Source organism: Solanum verrucosum, unplaced genomic scaffold (genome assembly GCF_900185275.1).
Source record: "Solanum verrucosum unplaced genomic scaffold, falcon-dt-bn FXZP01000086.1, whole genome shotgun sequence".
Lineage (NCBI taxonomy): Eukaryota > Viridiplantae > Streptophyta > Magnoliopsida > Solanales > Solanaceae > Solanum > Solanum verrucosum.
The window spans coordinates 932,178-948,334 of NW_026020100.1; the positions used below are offsets into that span (position 1 = coordinate 932,178).

At 32.3% G+C, this 16,157-nt stretch overlaps 1 protein-coding gene across 1 annotated transcript; it reads right to left on the reverse strand.

Moving 5' to 3' along the window:
* Window positions 1-1,092: 1,092 nt before the first annotated feature.
* LOC125824951 (EG45-like domain containing protein) lies at window positions 1,093-7,307 on the reverse strand. The gene is made up of 4 exons (XM_049504302.1): window positions 7,274-7,307; window positions 2,359-2,471; window positions 1,652-1,952; window positions 1,093-1,177 (listed from the first exon to the last, which is right to left on the reverse strand). The coding sequence occupies exons 2-4, from the start codon at window positions 2,468-2,470 to the stop codon at window positions 1,171-1,173; spliced, it is 420 nt and encodes a 139-aa protein (XP_049360259.1). The 5' UTR covers window position 2,471; window positions 7,274-7,307; the 3' UTR covers window positions 1,093-1,170.
* Window positions 7,308-16,157: the final 8,850 nt, after the last annotated feature.

Below are 16,157 nucleotides of genomic sequence, written 5' to 3' on the forward strand. Positions count from 1 at the left end.
TTCAATTTAGAACTATTCCTCAATTAGGTGTAGCCAAATAGCCCATCCATGCAAATGGCAACCCTTCAACTTCCAAGAAACATCATCCATATATATACATATACATACTATAATATAAACATTTCTTTTTTTACTATATGAAAACCACATACTTTTCTTTCTACACTACAACAAAAATAGTTTTTAGCAGAAATAAATATGCACATTAACAAAGAATATTGAATTCTTTATCAACATTAGTTAATCGTCATTAAATTCGATGTTGCTCCAAACTTTAGCAATATTTACAAAGAATGCTAAAATATATTTGTCACTAGTAATTGCTCTAAAAGAATATATTTAACGGTAATTAATCTCTTATTGTTAATTAATTACTGCTAAAAGTTATTTATGATATAATAATCCTATACGTGCCTTTTATTTTGTAGTTTCTTTTCCTGTTTAGTGCTTAGCTGACTATTGATGTCCTGGATAATTTTTAGAATATATATATATGGATATAGTTTAGGAAGTACTAGCAATTGGCCAATTATACAGTCCCTGGAGCCCATTTATGTCTTACTTATTGACTTATTGATATAAGTTCTATTTTGGAAGTAATGTTCTTTTATTATATTTTTCATTAAAAAAATTTATAGGTATATTAATAATAAAAAATTATGATCCCTCATATTTTCCATAAAAATCGATGTAATTTAAGTGGAAATTATAAAGTTTGACACTCATAAATCGAATCCATATTGATTTGGGAAAATAAAAATAATCTGATCAAACAAAAACACGTAAAATATTCTAATTTAAAAGTCAAACTATCTGAATTGATATTTACAAACTTGCACAACATCAATTAAATATTTCTCCTCAATGAATACATAGATAGTGACCATTTAAGGAGTACTATAAAACAAAACAATTTGTGTATAAGATAAATAAATAAGATAGACATTTGCCTGCATATGAAGGTGTCCCAATTTTCTTAAATAGCTGCTAATCAATATTTTGTTCGTTTACATTATTGACAAATTTTGTCGATTCAACGTATAATTAGTCAATGACTAATATTAATAACTGACGGATTAATCAAAGATTCATTCTAGAACATTATAGATATAATTAGTCAGATTTTCTAGAATATATAGAATGTGACTCCCACGTCCTGTACCAATATTTCTACACCCTGCAATAATAGAACAGACAGTTCATATCCATCAGTTTCATAATATATAAATTTATTTTTTGAAAACTAATTAAGCTGATATATCAATCTACATAAATGAACAAGAACTAATTAATAGTACTAATAGGTAATAATTACAAAATCGACGTAGTTTAACTTTAAATAATTGTACTATGTCACTTAATTATCATATTTCACATGTTATCATATCAATGCATGAGTATCAAAGTGTACTATATCAAAAATGATTTTTAATGGTAATAACTTAATAGTCGCTAAATATATTTTTTAGGCAATTAACACTCTTTGTAAATGTCTCTAGAGTTTATACCAACATAAAATAATAGTCACTAAATATGTAAAGTAATACTCTTTAATATGCACACATTTATTAATTCCTGCTAGCTAAAAGTTGTTTTTGTTGTAGTGATACCGCATATAAATTGGATCTAGGAAATATAAAATATTACTTACTGTCTGAAATCAATATTGAGAGAAGGTGTATTTGGAAGAGCAATGGCAGCTAAAGCAGCATTAGAAAGAACCATGGTGGTTCCTTCTTTAGTTGGCCTTGATTGTGATGTTTTTGCCCTATCAACTATCTTTATCTGAATTGTTTCTCCAGCTTTACATGCTTTAGGCAACACTGAATTAATACAACTGATCAAATATTGTCTTCCACATGCTGCTCCATTGTCCCATATTCCTTCCCCTGCTGCTGCAAAGAAGTTGCTTGATGGGAATTGTGTTGGATCATTCCCAAAACACTCCGTCGCTGCGCCAACAATATATTACTTGTCATGTTTCACTTTTCGATCGATAGAAAAAAAGTCAATTACTACATGGATATAATTGGGACCATCTATTGTTTGAGGTGGTAATGGTTGTAAAATAGACAAATACAAGGGGTGATTAATAATTAGGTTTAAGGAGATCTGAAAAAAACGAGTCAAATTTAAAGTCGATTACATGAATTTTCACTGTAAGACTAATATAGACAAATGTGATATGATGTATACATTACACCCGATCCCCTTGAGGTAGCCTGTAATGTAGCTAGGTAGGTTATCTACATTACAATATTTCTTTAGAGTACCTATGATTATGTGAGAACGTAATCCAAGATGTTTCTTAAACTATCTTTATTTTACGAGCGAAAAGTTAATTTATTTGTAACTTACGTGTATATGGTGGCTTATACTGGCTGGCAGTTCCAAGATCAGCTTGTGATGCATGAAATAGTTGAGCAAATAAGAAGAATATAGGCAGCCAAATTGGTGAAGCCTTTGACATCCTAAAAAAAGAAAGAAAGTTTGATATAAATATATACAGTATTTAGGCTTGATATAATTTGCAGTCTTTTCGACTGTATATATACATACATATACAAGAAACAATGAGTGTGATATGATTAATTATTTTTAAAAGAATTTTTGGTCAACCCTTTAATAATATACAAATTCACAGAGTTCACTTTAATTAATATCATGATTAAAATTTGCACCTAATAACTCTCACCTCTAAATTCTCCAATTTCGGCAAAACTCAATGTTTTGATTAAATCATAAAAAGATGATATACATATCAAAATTCAATATCTTAATTCACAAAATTTATAACGTTTAATTTTTGAGTTTGTCACATTAATCACATCTAATAGTCAATTAGCTTCAAAGGAAGAAGGTATAATATATATTTTTCTTTTTTTCAGTTTAAACATTAATGGACCATGGTAGATTTCAGTTTATAAGACATCACATTTATTAATTGGACATCAATTCAAAGTTTAACTCCTTAGTATTTTACTCAGGGTCTGTTTGGAAAGCCACCTGGTAATTGGAATTGGTGTAATTACTAGGGTAGTAATTACCAGCCTAGTAATTACACTGTCCAGCCTAGTAATTACACTGTCTAGTAATTACACTAACCTGTTTGGTTGCCACAATGTAATTACACTGTAATTACACATGTCATATTTGGATGCCACAGTGTAATTACACATGTTATGTTTGGATGCACATTGCAATCATAAAATTATAATAAAATTTTAAAATAAAAATTAATTATTTAAAATTTATACTAGACAAATAAGAAACTTTATAAATGACATTAAATTAAATATTTAAGATATATATTCTTTTTTGAAAATATATTAATTAATAAACATATTTTCTGTAACTAATATTATGAAAAAATAATTGATTTATATTTTTTCAAATTAATATATTTCAATTGAATTGATCGTAACAACTAAAAGTATGAAGTTTCTACGAACATCATGAAATGCATGTTTGATAAAAAGAATAATATATAAATAAAATGTCATAAATTATTAAATGTTTGACAAAAATATAATTTATCAACTCTAATTAAAAAATGACGTGCAATGTAGATTCAGTATTACTAAAACAAATGAAACTAAAAATATAACATAAGTTATAAATTCAAAACAAAATTTTTAACATAATACTCTTATAACAAATTTCAATATAGCAATAAATATGATTTAGTTTTAGTTTTTCTTAATAAAGAAAACGTAAGTCTATAACTTATTTAACAATAAATTTTATTTTAATTTAAAAATTAGAATAAAATAAAATTATGCTAATGAGAAAATAAGCATGACATAAAGAAATAGATAATACAAAAAAATTACATAGAATCACGTAAAGTAAGGTTGAGAATAAGAAGAAAATGAAATATAATAATATAAAATATAAAATAAACTTTTACAAATTTTTAGAATAATAAAATTAAAAAAAGAACTTAAAATAATAGAAGTAAAAAAAATTAAAATAGAAATTAAAAAAAAGAAATTAAAAAGTAATCAGGTGGTAATTACACCATGTAATTACCAGCAATTCACAGCCTCTGGCTGTGAATTGTAGAGTGTAATTACCCCCTACCAATTACACCAATTACCTGCTGACCAAGTAATTACCTGTCCTTCCAAATAGGACAAGACAATGTAATTACACAAATTACACCAAATCCAATTACCAGAGTGTCCTTCCAAACAGGCCCTTAATGAATCTCTCACATCTAGAAATTAAAGAGAAAAAACCCTACTTTGAACATACAATTAATATGTAGGGAAAAGAATAGGGGAAATGTACCTTTCAATAATATTACATTTGAAAAGAGAACATTTTATGTGCCATGTAACACAACTTTTCACATAGAGAATGGAGAAGCATTTATAATTATTCAAGACTATAAGAACAAACAAACCAACTACACATACTAATAATAAATGTAACTCATGTATATATATTCTCTCGGTTCACTTTTACTTCTCACTTTTCGAGAGTTAAACAGTATAAATTGATCAACATTTTAAGATGTATTTTTTAATTATATTAATATGAGAATAATTGCAGTTTATAGTATTTTTGTATAGTCTTCGAACATCCAATTTTTAAATTTAAACTATTAAATTAATTTTAATTCAATTTTAATTCTAAAGTTTAGTCAAATAATTGTAATGTGTACATATTAATTACAAAGATTGACATTGTTTTAGCAATGTTTGACTTTCTTTTAATACTAGTTTTTGAGTTTGAGTTTTTTCCATGGCTACCTAAAAGTTTCTTGTCTGTATAGTCAGTTATTAATAGAATAACTGAGGCGGATTCAAAATTTAAAAATCCTAATATTGAAATATGTTCGTGCATTCTAGAATTATGCAACTTTTTTAGGAAAAGAATATTCGAAGAGGTATAGGGTAATAAGCAGACCATTTCTTAGTGCATGTGAATATAGGTGGATTAATAAATATACAAAGAGAACAAGTCATGTGAAACAAAATGAAGAAATGTATAAAAGCAATTTTTTGGGTCAATAAACGGCTGCCGATTTCTTAGAATGTATTTAATTTGGCTACAATTAATTAATCCATACTCTATAGTAGTTCTATGATTTGTTTTCGATCGCAATGATCGTGCCGAAAAACTTAAAGAATTTGAGATATCTGTAAAGCAGTCTCATCTAGGGGTGTCAATGGTATGGTTCGGTCAGTTATTTTTTTAAAGTTATATCATCCCAATTTTTCAATCATTTTATAATATATAACCAAAATTACATTTTTTTAAAACCATCCAATCATATCGGTTTCTCTTCAGTATCGAAACGGTTCTGTTAGTTTTCGTTTTTTTTTTCTTTTAAAATATCACCTCAAAATATACTACTATTAAAGTATTTCTTTCGCAAATATGTTCTTGAAGAAGCACTTTAATTCTTCATCAAGAAGACAATAATGTAAAACCATATTACCGTATTGTTTGATAGAGTATTTATTACAATATCTTTTAATTTTAAACTTAATTAAGTAAAGGTTAATGAAAGAGCAAAGACCCAAAGTTGTCTAGTCACTAGAGGCCTAAGACCTAGGTTATATTTATATTTATATATTATATGTTAGCATATTGTTAATGCATAAAATATATTTACATGTAAAGTTATTCGGTTCGGTTTGGAAATTTTTATTTTTTTTTCATAAATTAGAAAGATCATTCCAATTGTTCGGAACGGTTATACACTTAAATAAAAATCTACGTGTTTATTGAAAAAATAACATAAATCGATTAACCTTATGTGGCTTAATATCCACTATCACGTAAGTACATTGTTGGACTTACAATCAATATTCCGAAGAATTTGTCGTTAAATTTGGTGATATACTTCAATCACATAACAATAATCTCCTTGTACTTTCTGTTTTTATCATTCTATTTTAATTATGTGTATTACATCTTAATTATCTGTCAAATCATTTTTCAATATTATTGAGTCAAGATATCTTAATTATCAACATTTAATCACCACAATCTCATCTAATCTCACATTAATTTCATTGTACTTGTACTAACAAAACTTTAAGAATATGTACTCTATTTTCTTCTATTTATCTTAAAATCTTATTCAAATTTTTCTATTGACACTCCCACTATTAAATTTGAAGACTCAATCAATACACGATATAATTAATTCATAAAATTGTAAATACTTCATATACATACTAAAGTAAGTTGTAAGTAACTTTTTATATTTAATTAAAAAGTTTTGGTCAAGGTTAATCATTATGTTAGAACACACTAAAACAAATTAGTAGTCTACTCTACACCAAAAAATAATTATTCACATGCACATGTTGTATAGTATGCACATCAAAGCACAATCTTTAAACAATTCTCAATTTAATTATTGAATCCCTAAAATCAATCAAAAATGTGAAGGATTTATCGGAGTGATGGACGGTCACTCAACATGGATGGCCAGAGAAATTACTATTTGTTTAAAAGCAACTTGCAATTTTTAACATTCTTTATATAATTCGATCCTAAAGTTTGGGCAGGTCATAGATTCGCGCATTTATCAACTTAATTTTTTTTAGTAATTTAATTCAGTTTGTCTAAAAATTGTGCTGATATACATCGCAGATTAATTCATGAGAAATCTTGTAGAAAAATATATTAGATACTCAAACCAATTATGAAAAAAAAAAAATTTAAAAAAAAACTAATAAGAATTGAACGAGCTAGTTATGCCCCATTTGTTAGGTGCCGATTTATCTCAACTAACAATTGATACGCTTAATTATTAACTCATTTGAATCGTCCATTTGACACCCCTAATTTTCGTCTAAGAAGATTTGCTACAGATTTGTTATTAGCCTACAATTTTGTGGAACCAATCAGATGAAATTCAAAAAAAAAAAAAAAAAAAAAAGGAATTGGGAAGAATATTGGGGTAAAAACTAAAAAAAAAGTCATAAATTAATAGAAAGACATACCTTGATAAGCTTTTGATATAGAGATCTAGATGAATAATTCCTGCAAAATAGTTGAAGAATTAATATTAGATAGGTGATTAAAGAGTGGGCCTTAAGGACTTAAAAGGAAATAAAATAATTGAAGAATTAAAGATTAGATAGGTGATTGAAGAATGGGCATTAAAGGACTTAAAAGGAAATAAAATAATTGAAGAATTAAGATTAGATAGGAGAATAAAGAATGGGCATTAAAGGACTTAAAAGGAGATAAAATCTTAAAGTTTAATTGGATTAATAATTATGAGATTTTTAGATATCTTATTAACCCCAAAAAAGAAGCTTAGAAGCAATCAGTTTAGATACTTGATTGACGGATGCTTTCACAACATTAAAAACGTAACCTTACAAGCAAAAGTTAACAAAAAAATGGTATACGTGGGTGGTAAAATTAGTTCAGAAAAATATGATTCGTCCAATTTATTTATATTTAAGCGGTGATCGTTTATTTATTAGTTTAATCTATTTAAATCATTTAAAATATATCTTAACCTACCACCCATGAGACCGTTAATATTTTGATTTGACTAATATATTAATTATGTTTATTGGACACTTTGCTTCTTTCATACAACCGTCTATTCTAACAATCATATTAAAATCATTGCGTAGTGAAGGAATAATGAGAAGGTAATTTTTTATTTTGCAATTGCTTAATGTGTAAAAAAATATATCTATAGTTAAATCATATAAACAAGTAGTGATTGATCCAAACGTAATATTTACTACTTTAATACTTCTTTCGTTTCGGTAACATTTTTTCTATTTCAGTCAATTTTAAAAGAATAACATATTTTCTATATTTAATATTAACAATTTAAATATAAAATATTTATTGTAAATTTAATAAGATGATTTATATATAACCACACAAAATGTTTATTTTAATACTTCTTTCGTTCTGATAACACTTTTTCTATTTTAGTTCATTTTAAAAGAATTACACATTTTCTATATTTAGCAATAATAATTTAATTTTAAAATACCTATTTTAAATTTAATAAGATGATTTATATATAACCACACAAAATGTTTATTTTAATATTTCTTTCGTCCCGATAACACTTTTCTATTTTAGTCCGTTTTGAAAAAGTAACATATTTTCTATATTTAGCATTAACAATTAAAAAAGTAACACTTTTCTATTTTAGTCCGTTTTGAAAAAGTAACATATTTTCTATATTTAGCATTAACAATTAAAAAAGTAACACTTTTCTATTTTAGTCTGTTTTGAAAAAGTAACACTTTTCTACTAGACTCGTTTTGATACATCGAGATCAACGAACTAAGCTCTGATATCAACTTTGTCACTGCCCAGACCGTCGTGATTGACACCCACACTAACCCTCCGGTGGAAGAACCACTACTACAACCCAAACCAAGCAACTAAACCAAAAACTAAAGCATTTAAGTTACAGAAGCAACTTAAATAGCTAAAGACTAAAGTTCCCATAAACTTCCAAAAGATCTAACAACTAAACAATGTGGAAAATACACCTAGAACCTGAAAGTCAATGTACCAAAACATCTAAAGTTCAACAAGTCTAAACAAGAAGGGATACAACCCCAAACTAATGCACTAATAACTAACTAGAAAGTCTAAGTCCGAAATGGTAAACCTTGACGAAAGAGAACTCATGGCAGCCCAGAAGAATTGACTCACTCTTGAATTTGAACGATCACTGATCTTCTAAGTGAGGTCTGTCAATAGCCGTCGGAAGATGCCCTGTACTCAACAAAAATAAGAGCAAGTGCAGTATCAGTACACAACCACAGTGTACTGGTAGGATCACGTGGCTATCACACTAAGTGTAACATAAGCTAGTCAATACAACATTATAATCACATGCATATATCGAACATATACAATATTATCAACATTTATGAACAACGAACAACTTCACATTTCTCAAGATACACAATTATGACAAGTCATTGGTCCTCTCATGGAACCCAAACTCAAACTCAAACAATTAGCATACCGAAACGTGGTACCCGATCCAATATTTATGCGGAACGTGGCAATCGATCCCATAATTATGCTGAAACATGGTTAGTTATGCCGAAACGTGGCAACCAATCCATTCAACACACCACAATCACAATCACAAGTATCTTCTCAAGTTCATACAATTTAGTCATGATTCATGGCATTCATCATTCCTCTATCTCATTTACAACAAGCGTGATCAATAATGCAACGTTCTCATACATGCAAGTATCATAATGAAACAAGAACACACATACATCACACAATTATAGAATCATAACCATCACCTACTTCGAAACAAGCTTGAAACCCTAAAAACTTGATCCTTCCCTTTTTGGCTTCATTTCGCTTGTTCTTGGTCTACAAACAATTAATATAATACGGGAATCAATAAATAATCACTAATTACCCGGATTACTAACAATTCTAATAACCCTAGATCATACCCATGATCCCAATTATCCCAACTAGGGTTGTTTCCACGATAAATTCTAGATCAAAACTCTCCCCCATCGATATTTACCCATTAGATTACGTTCTACGATTGGAAAACGAATTTGGAGAGTTAAAATCTTACATTTAGTCTCAATAATGGTGAAAAACGGTCAAGAACTCATATGGGGTCATCTCCTAGCTCTCAAAGTCGAAGAGTGCAGAATAAAGTTGTTTTGGAGTTTATTTACGACTTTAAGTTGCGTTTGGCCCGCCACAGCGGCCCTCACCCCGCTACAGTGGCACCGCCAGAGCAACCAAAACCACCGCCAAAGCGGCTTGCACTAAACAGTGAGCTATTTTAATAATTCCATGACCCCCATTTACAACACACTTTTAACCAACGACGCTCAGAAAATATCGTTCACGCTAAGATCAATATTAGGGGTTCTACTCACCCAAATTCAATTCCGTAAAGTCATACGAATTCCTTAATGACTTATCTAACTACTAACGTAATCAAAATCATACATAAGTCACCCGATTGTTACCAGATTTCCATACACCTCAAAGATTCCGATTCCGTCCAAATATGGACTAGGTTGGAAAATTTCAAGTTACTACAAAAAAGTTTTCCAACCGAAAATTTTTTCCCATTGGCCTTTCTATAAAGACGGAACCCGATCGTTAAAATATATATCAATTTACCCATCACTCGTCCCTGAGTGATAAACTTAGGAAAAATAGGTTGAGGAAGGAATGAAGTAGTACCTGAATCGACGAACAATTGGGGATACTTGTCTCGCATGTCCTTCTCGATTTCCCAAGTAGCTTCCTCAACTGGACGATGGTTAAATTGAACCTTCACGGACTTAATCTCTTTGGTCCTCAACTTGCACACATCACGATCAAGAATTGCAATCGGTTCCTCATCATATTTGAGGTCTTTGTCTAACACAATTGCGTCTCATTTAATGATGTAATCCCCTTCACCATGGTATCTCTTCAACATGGACACATGAAATACCAGATGAACTCCCGATAAATTAGGAGGTAAAGTCAATTTATACGCCACCGATCCTACACATTTAAGAACTTCAAAGGGACCAATGTATAACAGACTTAACTTACCTTTCTTGCCAAATTTCATCACCACTTTCATGGGTGATTGCCAAATCGAGGTCAAGAACAAAAATCTAACTAACAAAGGAATGCACACGAGTGTACAAAGCACTAACTAAAGTAATTTATAAGCTAACTACACCTAACTGGGGTCCCATAAGCCCAGAAGGTACACTCGTGCGCAAGTTAAATTAAAACCCGAACGGACCCCCATAAGCCCGACAGTACACATAATAACTATAACTAAAGAGAATTGAATATGAGAACCCAAGAATGGAGAACACGAACCAGAACCTCAATCCCAATTAGTAGAATCTGATAGTACGGAGGCCAAACATCGAACCGAATGCTCACCAGAAGTACTCAAGTAACCAATCACAAATATCAAGTATCTGAGGCCGAAACTCTAACCGGATACTCTATATAAGTAACTGGGCAATAGAGGCCGAAACTCTAACCGGATGCTCTATATAAGTATCAGTGCAATAGAGGTCGGAACTCTAACCGGATGTTCTATATAAGTATCTCGGCAATAGAGGTCGGACCTTAAACCGAATGCTCTATAAAGGTGCCAATGTAGCTGCTGAAAGAGTCCTAATCGATCCACACTCATAAATGTCCGTGGAACGCCGTCTATACTCAGCCAATCAATGTAATTCCTTGGAACCAAATCAAAAATCAAATTCAAATCGCGAAGTAGAATTAGTGTCGCCGACGTAACTCGTGAAGCCGTAACATCGGGGAAAATAAGGATAACAAAAGTCGGAGCAAGCGTATCGCCTAGCTAAGGCCCAATCTATCAGACTCAAATCTGCTACACCAGTCTACAGGGATCTAAGTCGGCCGAGCAACGTCGGGGCAAAACTAAGGACTATCGGATCCGAATCATGTATTTCTAAGGCAAGCCCTAGTCAAACCTAAACTAAGGCCCAACATGCTTCAAATAAACAGTAATTAAGCATGCAAGCACTTCATATAGTGAGAAGGGTCAATTAATAACACAAAGCATGCTCACAGTTACCCGTTAATTCTAGAAATACGCCGAAAACATGATTTCTAAACACCTATGCATGATTCAATAACTACCAACCCAAATCTCAACTAATCAACATGCATTCACACTCTCAAGCTCAATCTAAGAGAGGAAAATCGTAGCCTACCTGTAGGTCGATCACACGCGCTCTATAATCACTCTTTCGGAGCTTTTCCTTTTCGAACGGTCTCGAAACGCTGCTCCGCTATAAAAAATAGAGTCACAACGTTAATACGGTCGTTTAGACACCAAAATCACAACAAATGAAGATGGGTCAATTTTGGAGTCAAAACGTGAATCGTGGGACCCGCACTGGAAATTTCAGAATTAATTCCAAAAATGGGTCCTAACCAGTTTCCCCCAGCTCATATCCCAAAATGGAACACAATTTGGGGCTCGAGAACAAAACACTATCAACATGCAACCAAAACCTAAATTACACTAAACGGAACAACAATAGCAGCAGCTATTTACAAGAAAATATCAGAAACGAGGGTCCAGATGCTGAAACCAATCACATCATGATGATTATCACGAAAAACCCCACAATCTAGACTTTTGAATCACCAGATTCGCACCCAAAATGACCACGAAAATCACCTTCTTAATTTTCCCAAAAATTGAGCTCGAAATGAGCTAAGACAGCAACTAAAACACAACTTTTTACCTCCAACAAAAGTTAAATACAAAATCTAACCACGCCAACGCGTTCTCCTTGTAAAACCACTCAAGATAGCCCCAAGAATCACCAAAATTGAATCTAAAGTGACTGAAATATCAAGTCCCAAAAATTCTCAAAATCAACCTCACAAAAAGGGTGTGGCAGCAGGTATTTTACGAAAATTACCTCAAACGGGGACTCCAAATCACTATCTGAGATCACCAACGCGTTTTTCTCGAAAAATCTCACAACTTTGCCTTTTGAATCGCCCAAATCGGTTGAGAGATAAGAGAGTTATGAAGGTTTGAAGTTTGGAAATATGTTGCTGTTTTTCTGCATTTATTGCAGAAAATATGCAATAATTTCCAAAACTTAAAACTCCGACGGGTGCTCCGATCTCGTTCGGAACCCCGTGCATGCAAACAAGATATGCAACCATACTAAATTCGACATTTCAAACTCAACGGCGCAGTCGAAATTTCCATCAGAGGTCATCTCGATAAAAAGTGGGTCCCACTTCCAAAAGACATTTTAAGTCAAAACCCACAAAAGGGCTCGGAAAGATATCGAAAACCTCCAGACACAAAAGAAGGGTCAATCTAGACCAAACTCGACATTTCGAAGCTAACCACACTGACGGAATTCTCATTCGAGCGCGTTTACTCAGAATGTTGACCAAAGTCAAACTTAGGCTTAAACTTAAAGTTAAAACGTCTAATCGCACCGACTCACACTGAAAACCTCGAGAGTCTTGTCGACCATGCTACTAGCCTAAAATGACCTTTTCGGAGCTGATGGAATCGTCAGAATTGGGTTCCGATGTCAACTTCTTGAACTTTTGATCGAAAATGATCGTTCAAGGTTCATAAGCTCCAAAACACAAAAACTTGCACCAAGACCAAACGAACGACCAGGTGACCAAACTGTCAGTCCCAACAAGTCATAAATGTCTTGGGGTCGCTATAGAAACGCTTTAAACGACACACAAAAGGCAAGACATAGAAATGACCAAGAGGGTCGTTACAATGATACCTTAAGAAGAACATTCTCACTGATTTGAAATGTCATGTCTCTTACCTTAAGATCCGCATACTTCTTCTGTCTACCATGGGATGCTAAAAGCTTAGTTTGAATACTCCTCACCTTATCTTGAGCATCCTTCACTAAATCAATCCCCAAAGGTTTCACATCTCCAGCCTCGAACTAACCTATAAGTTATCTACATCCCCTTCCATATAATTCCTCAAATGGTGTCATATCTATGCTGGAATGATAACTATTATTATAAGAGAATTCACACAAAGGTAAGAACTTATCCCAATGTCCTTCAAATCAATCACGCATGCCCTCAACATATCTTCTAACACTTGAATAGACCTCTCTGATTGTACGTCTATCTGTGGATGAAAGGTTGTACTAAAAGTGAGTTACGTGCCTAATTCATCATGCAATTTCCTCCAAAACTTGGATGTGAATTACGTACCACAGTATGTGATGATAGAGAGAGGCACCTCATTCAACCTCACTACCTCTTTCACATAAACCTTAGCCAATTGTTCAGCATTATAATCTATTCTTACCGGAATAAAATAGGCCGACTTAGTCAATCTATCAACCACTACCCAAATAAAATCAAACTTATCCAAAGTCTTGGGAAGACCAACCATAAAATCCATGGCTATTATTTCCCATTTCCATTCTGAAATTGACATTCTTTGAAGAAAACTTATAGGCCTTTGGTGTTCATACTTCACTTGTTGTAATTTTGACACTTAGACACAAACTCCGTTATATCCTTCTTCATGTCTAGCCACCAATAAAGTCGTTTCAAATCTCGATACATCTTGGTCACACCCGGATGAATAGAATATCGCGAACCATGAGACTCTATCAACAACTTTTGAATCAAATCATCAACTCGGGAAGCATAAATTCTTCCTTTGAAACTAAGTACACCTTCCGCATCAAGAGTGGTCTCTTGTGCCTTACCAATCACAATTTTCTTTCTAAGCTCCTCCAAATTCTCATATTCAAATTATTTGGCCTTGATTTCCTCAATGAACGTGACCCTCACTTCAATACTAGCTAACACCCCGCCTCTTTCTGAGATGCCCAATTGCATAAATTTAGACATCAAGGTCTGAATTTCCTTAGCCAAAGGTCGCTTGGTTACACTCAAGCAAGCTAAACTATTCATACTCACCGCTTTTCGAATCAAAGCGCCTACCACCACATTAGCCTTACCCGAATGGTATTGAATGGTGACATCATAATCCTTAAGTAACTTCATTCACCTTCGTTGTCTCAAATTCAAATTATTTTGAGTGAACACATGCTGCAAACTGCGATGATCAGTAAATACCTCACACTTAACACCATAAAGGTAATGCCGCCAGATCTTAAGAGCAAACACTACCACTGCCAACTCTAAATCATGTGTTGGATAATTCATCATATACACCTTCAATTGCCACGATGCATAAGTTATAACATTCTTATCTTGCATCAACACAACACCCAAACCAGAATGTGAAGCATCACAATAAACAATAAAATATTTACCTTCAATCGGTAATGCTAGGATAGGTGCGGTGGTCAAAAGAGTCTTGAGCTTTTGGAAGCTCTCCTCACATTTTTCAATCTATTTAAATATTATCTCTTTTTTGGTCAAATCAGTCAAGTGAGTGGCAATAAAAGCAAAGTTCTTCACAAATCGACGATAATAGCTAGCGAGTCCCACAAAACTCCTAACTTCAGTCGTAGAACTTAGTCGAGCCCAATTCTTAACCGCTTCAATCTTTTGAGGATCTACCATTACCCCTTCTTTTGAAACTACATGTCCCAAAAATGCCATAGAAGTCAACCAAAATATACAGTTAGAAAATTTCGCATATAACTTTTGCTTCCCAAGAACACCCAAAATAATACGAAGATGATCGGCATGTTCTTCCTCACTTTTCGAATAGACCAAAATATCATTAATAAAGACTATGACGAAAGAATCAAGAAATGTCTTGAACACCCCATTCATTAAACTCATAAAAGTTACAGACGCATTAGTTAAACCAAAAGACATAACCATAACGGGTTCTAAATGCCGTCTTGGACACATCCTCAGGCCTAATTTTCAACTGATGGTAGTCAGACCTTAGAGCAATCTTAGAGAAAACTGATGCACCTTGCAATTGGTCAAAAAAATCATCTATTCGAGGCAAAGAATACTTATTTCAAATAGTGACCCTATTCAATTGTCGGTAATCTATACATATTCTCATACTACCATAATTTTTTTTAACAAACAAAATTAGGCACTCCATGGGGAAGCACTAGGACGAATAAATCCCTTATCAAGAAGCTCTTGGATTTGAGTCTTAAGCTCTCTCAATTCTGTTGGAGCCATGTGATATGGAGGGATAGAAATGGGGTGCGTACCAGGCTCTAAATCAATGCAGAAATCTATATCTCTATCTGGAGGCATATCAGGTAGGTCATTAGGAAACACTTCTCTAAATTTTGACACCACAGGAATAGACTCAAGATGGAGTCTCAACCTTGACATCCCTAACATGAGCCAAATACGCCAAACAATCGTGCTCTACCAATTTTCTAGCCCGAATGGAGGATATGATTTTAGCTTGCTTAGGCTTGTACACTCCTTTCCACTCTAATTTTTCTCTTCCCGTAATTTCTAGAATTATAGACTTAGTATTACAATTCAGCACATCATAATAAGAGGATAACCAAGTCATGCCTAAGATTATATCAATCTTGACACCAATTTTGACCCTCTCGATAGTAATTAATTCACGAGCTTCTTAATTCCAAAACGATTTAGAATAATTAGTTCTATAAAATTCAAATACTTTTCAAAGTCATTTTAAGTGATCTTAGGCGATTTTCATAATTTATAAATAA

Coding starts and splice junctions, on each gene's coding strand:
- LOC125824951 (XM_049504302.1), bottom strand. CDS start 2,470: ATGTCAAAGGCTTCACCAATTTGGCTGCCTATATTCTTCTTATTTGCT. Junction 1,953..2,358: donor GTATAAGCCACCATATACAC/GTAAGTTACAAA, acceptor TTGTTGGCGCAG/CGACGGAGTGTTTTGGGAAT.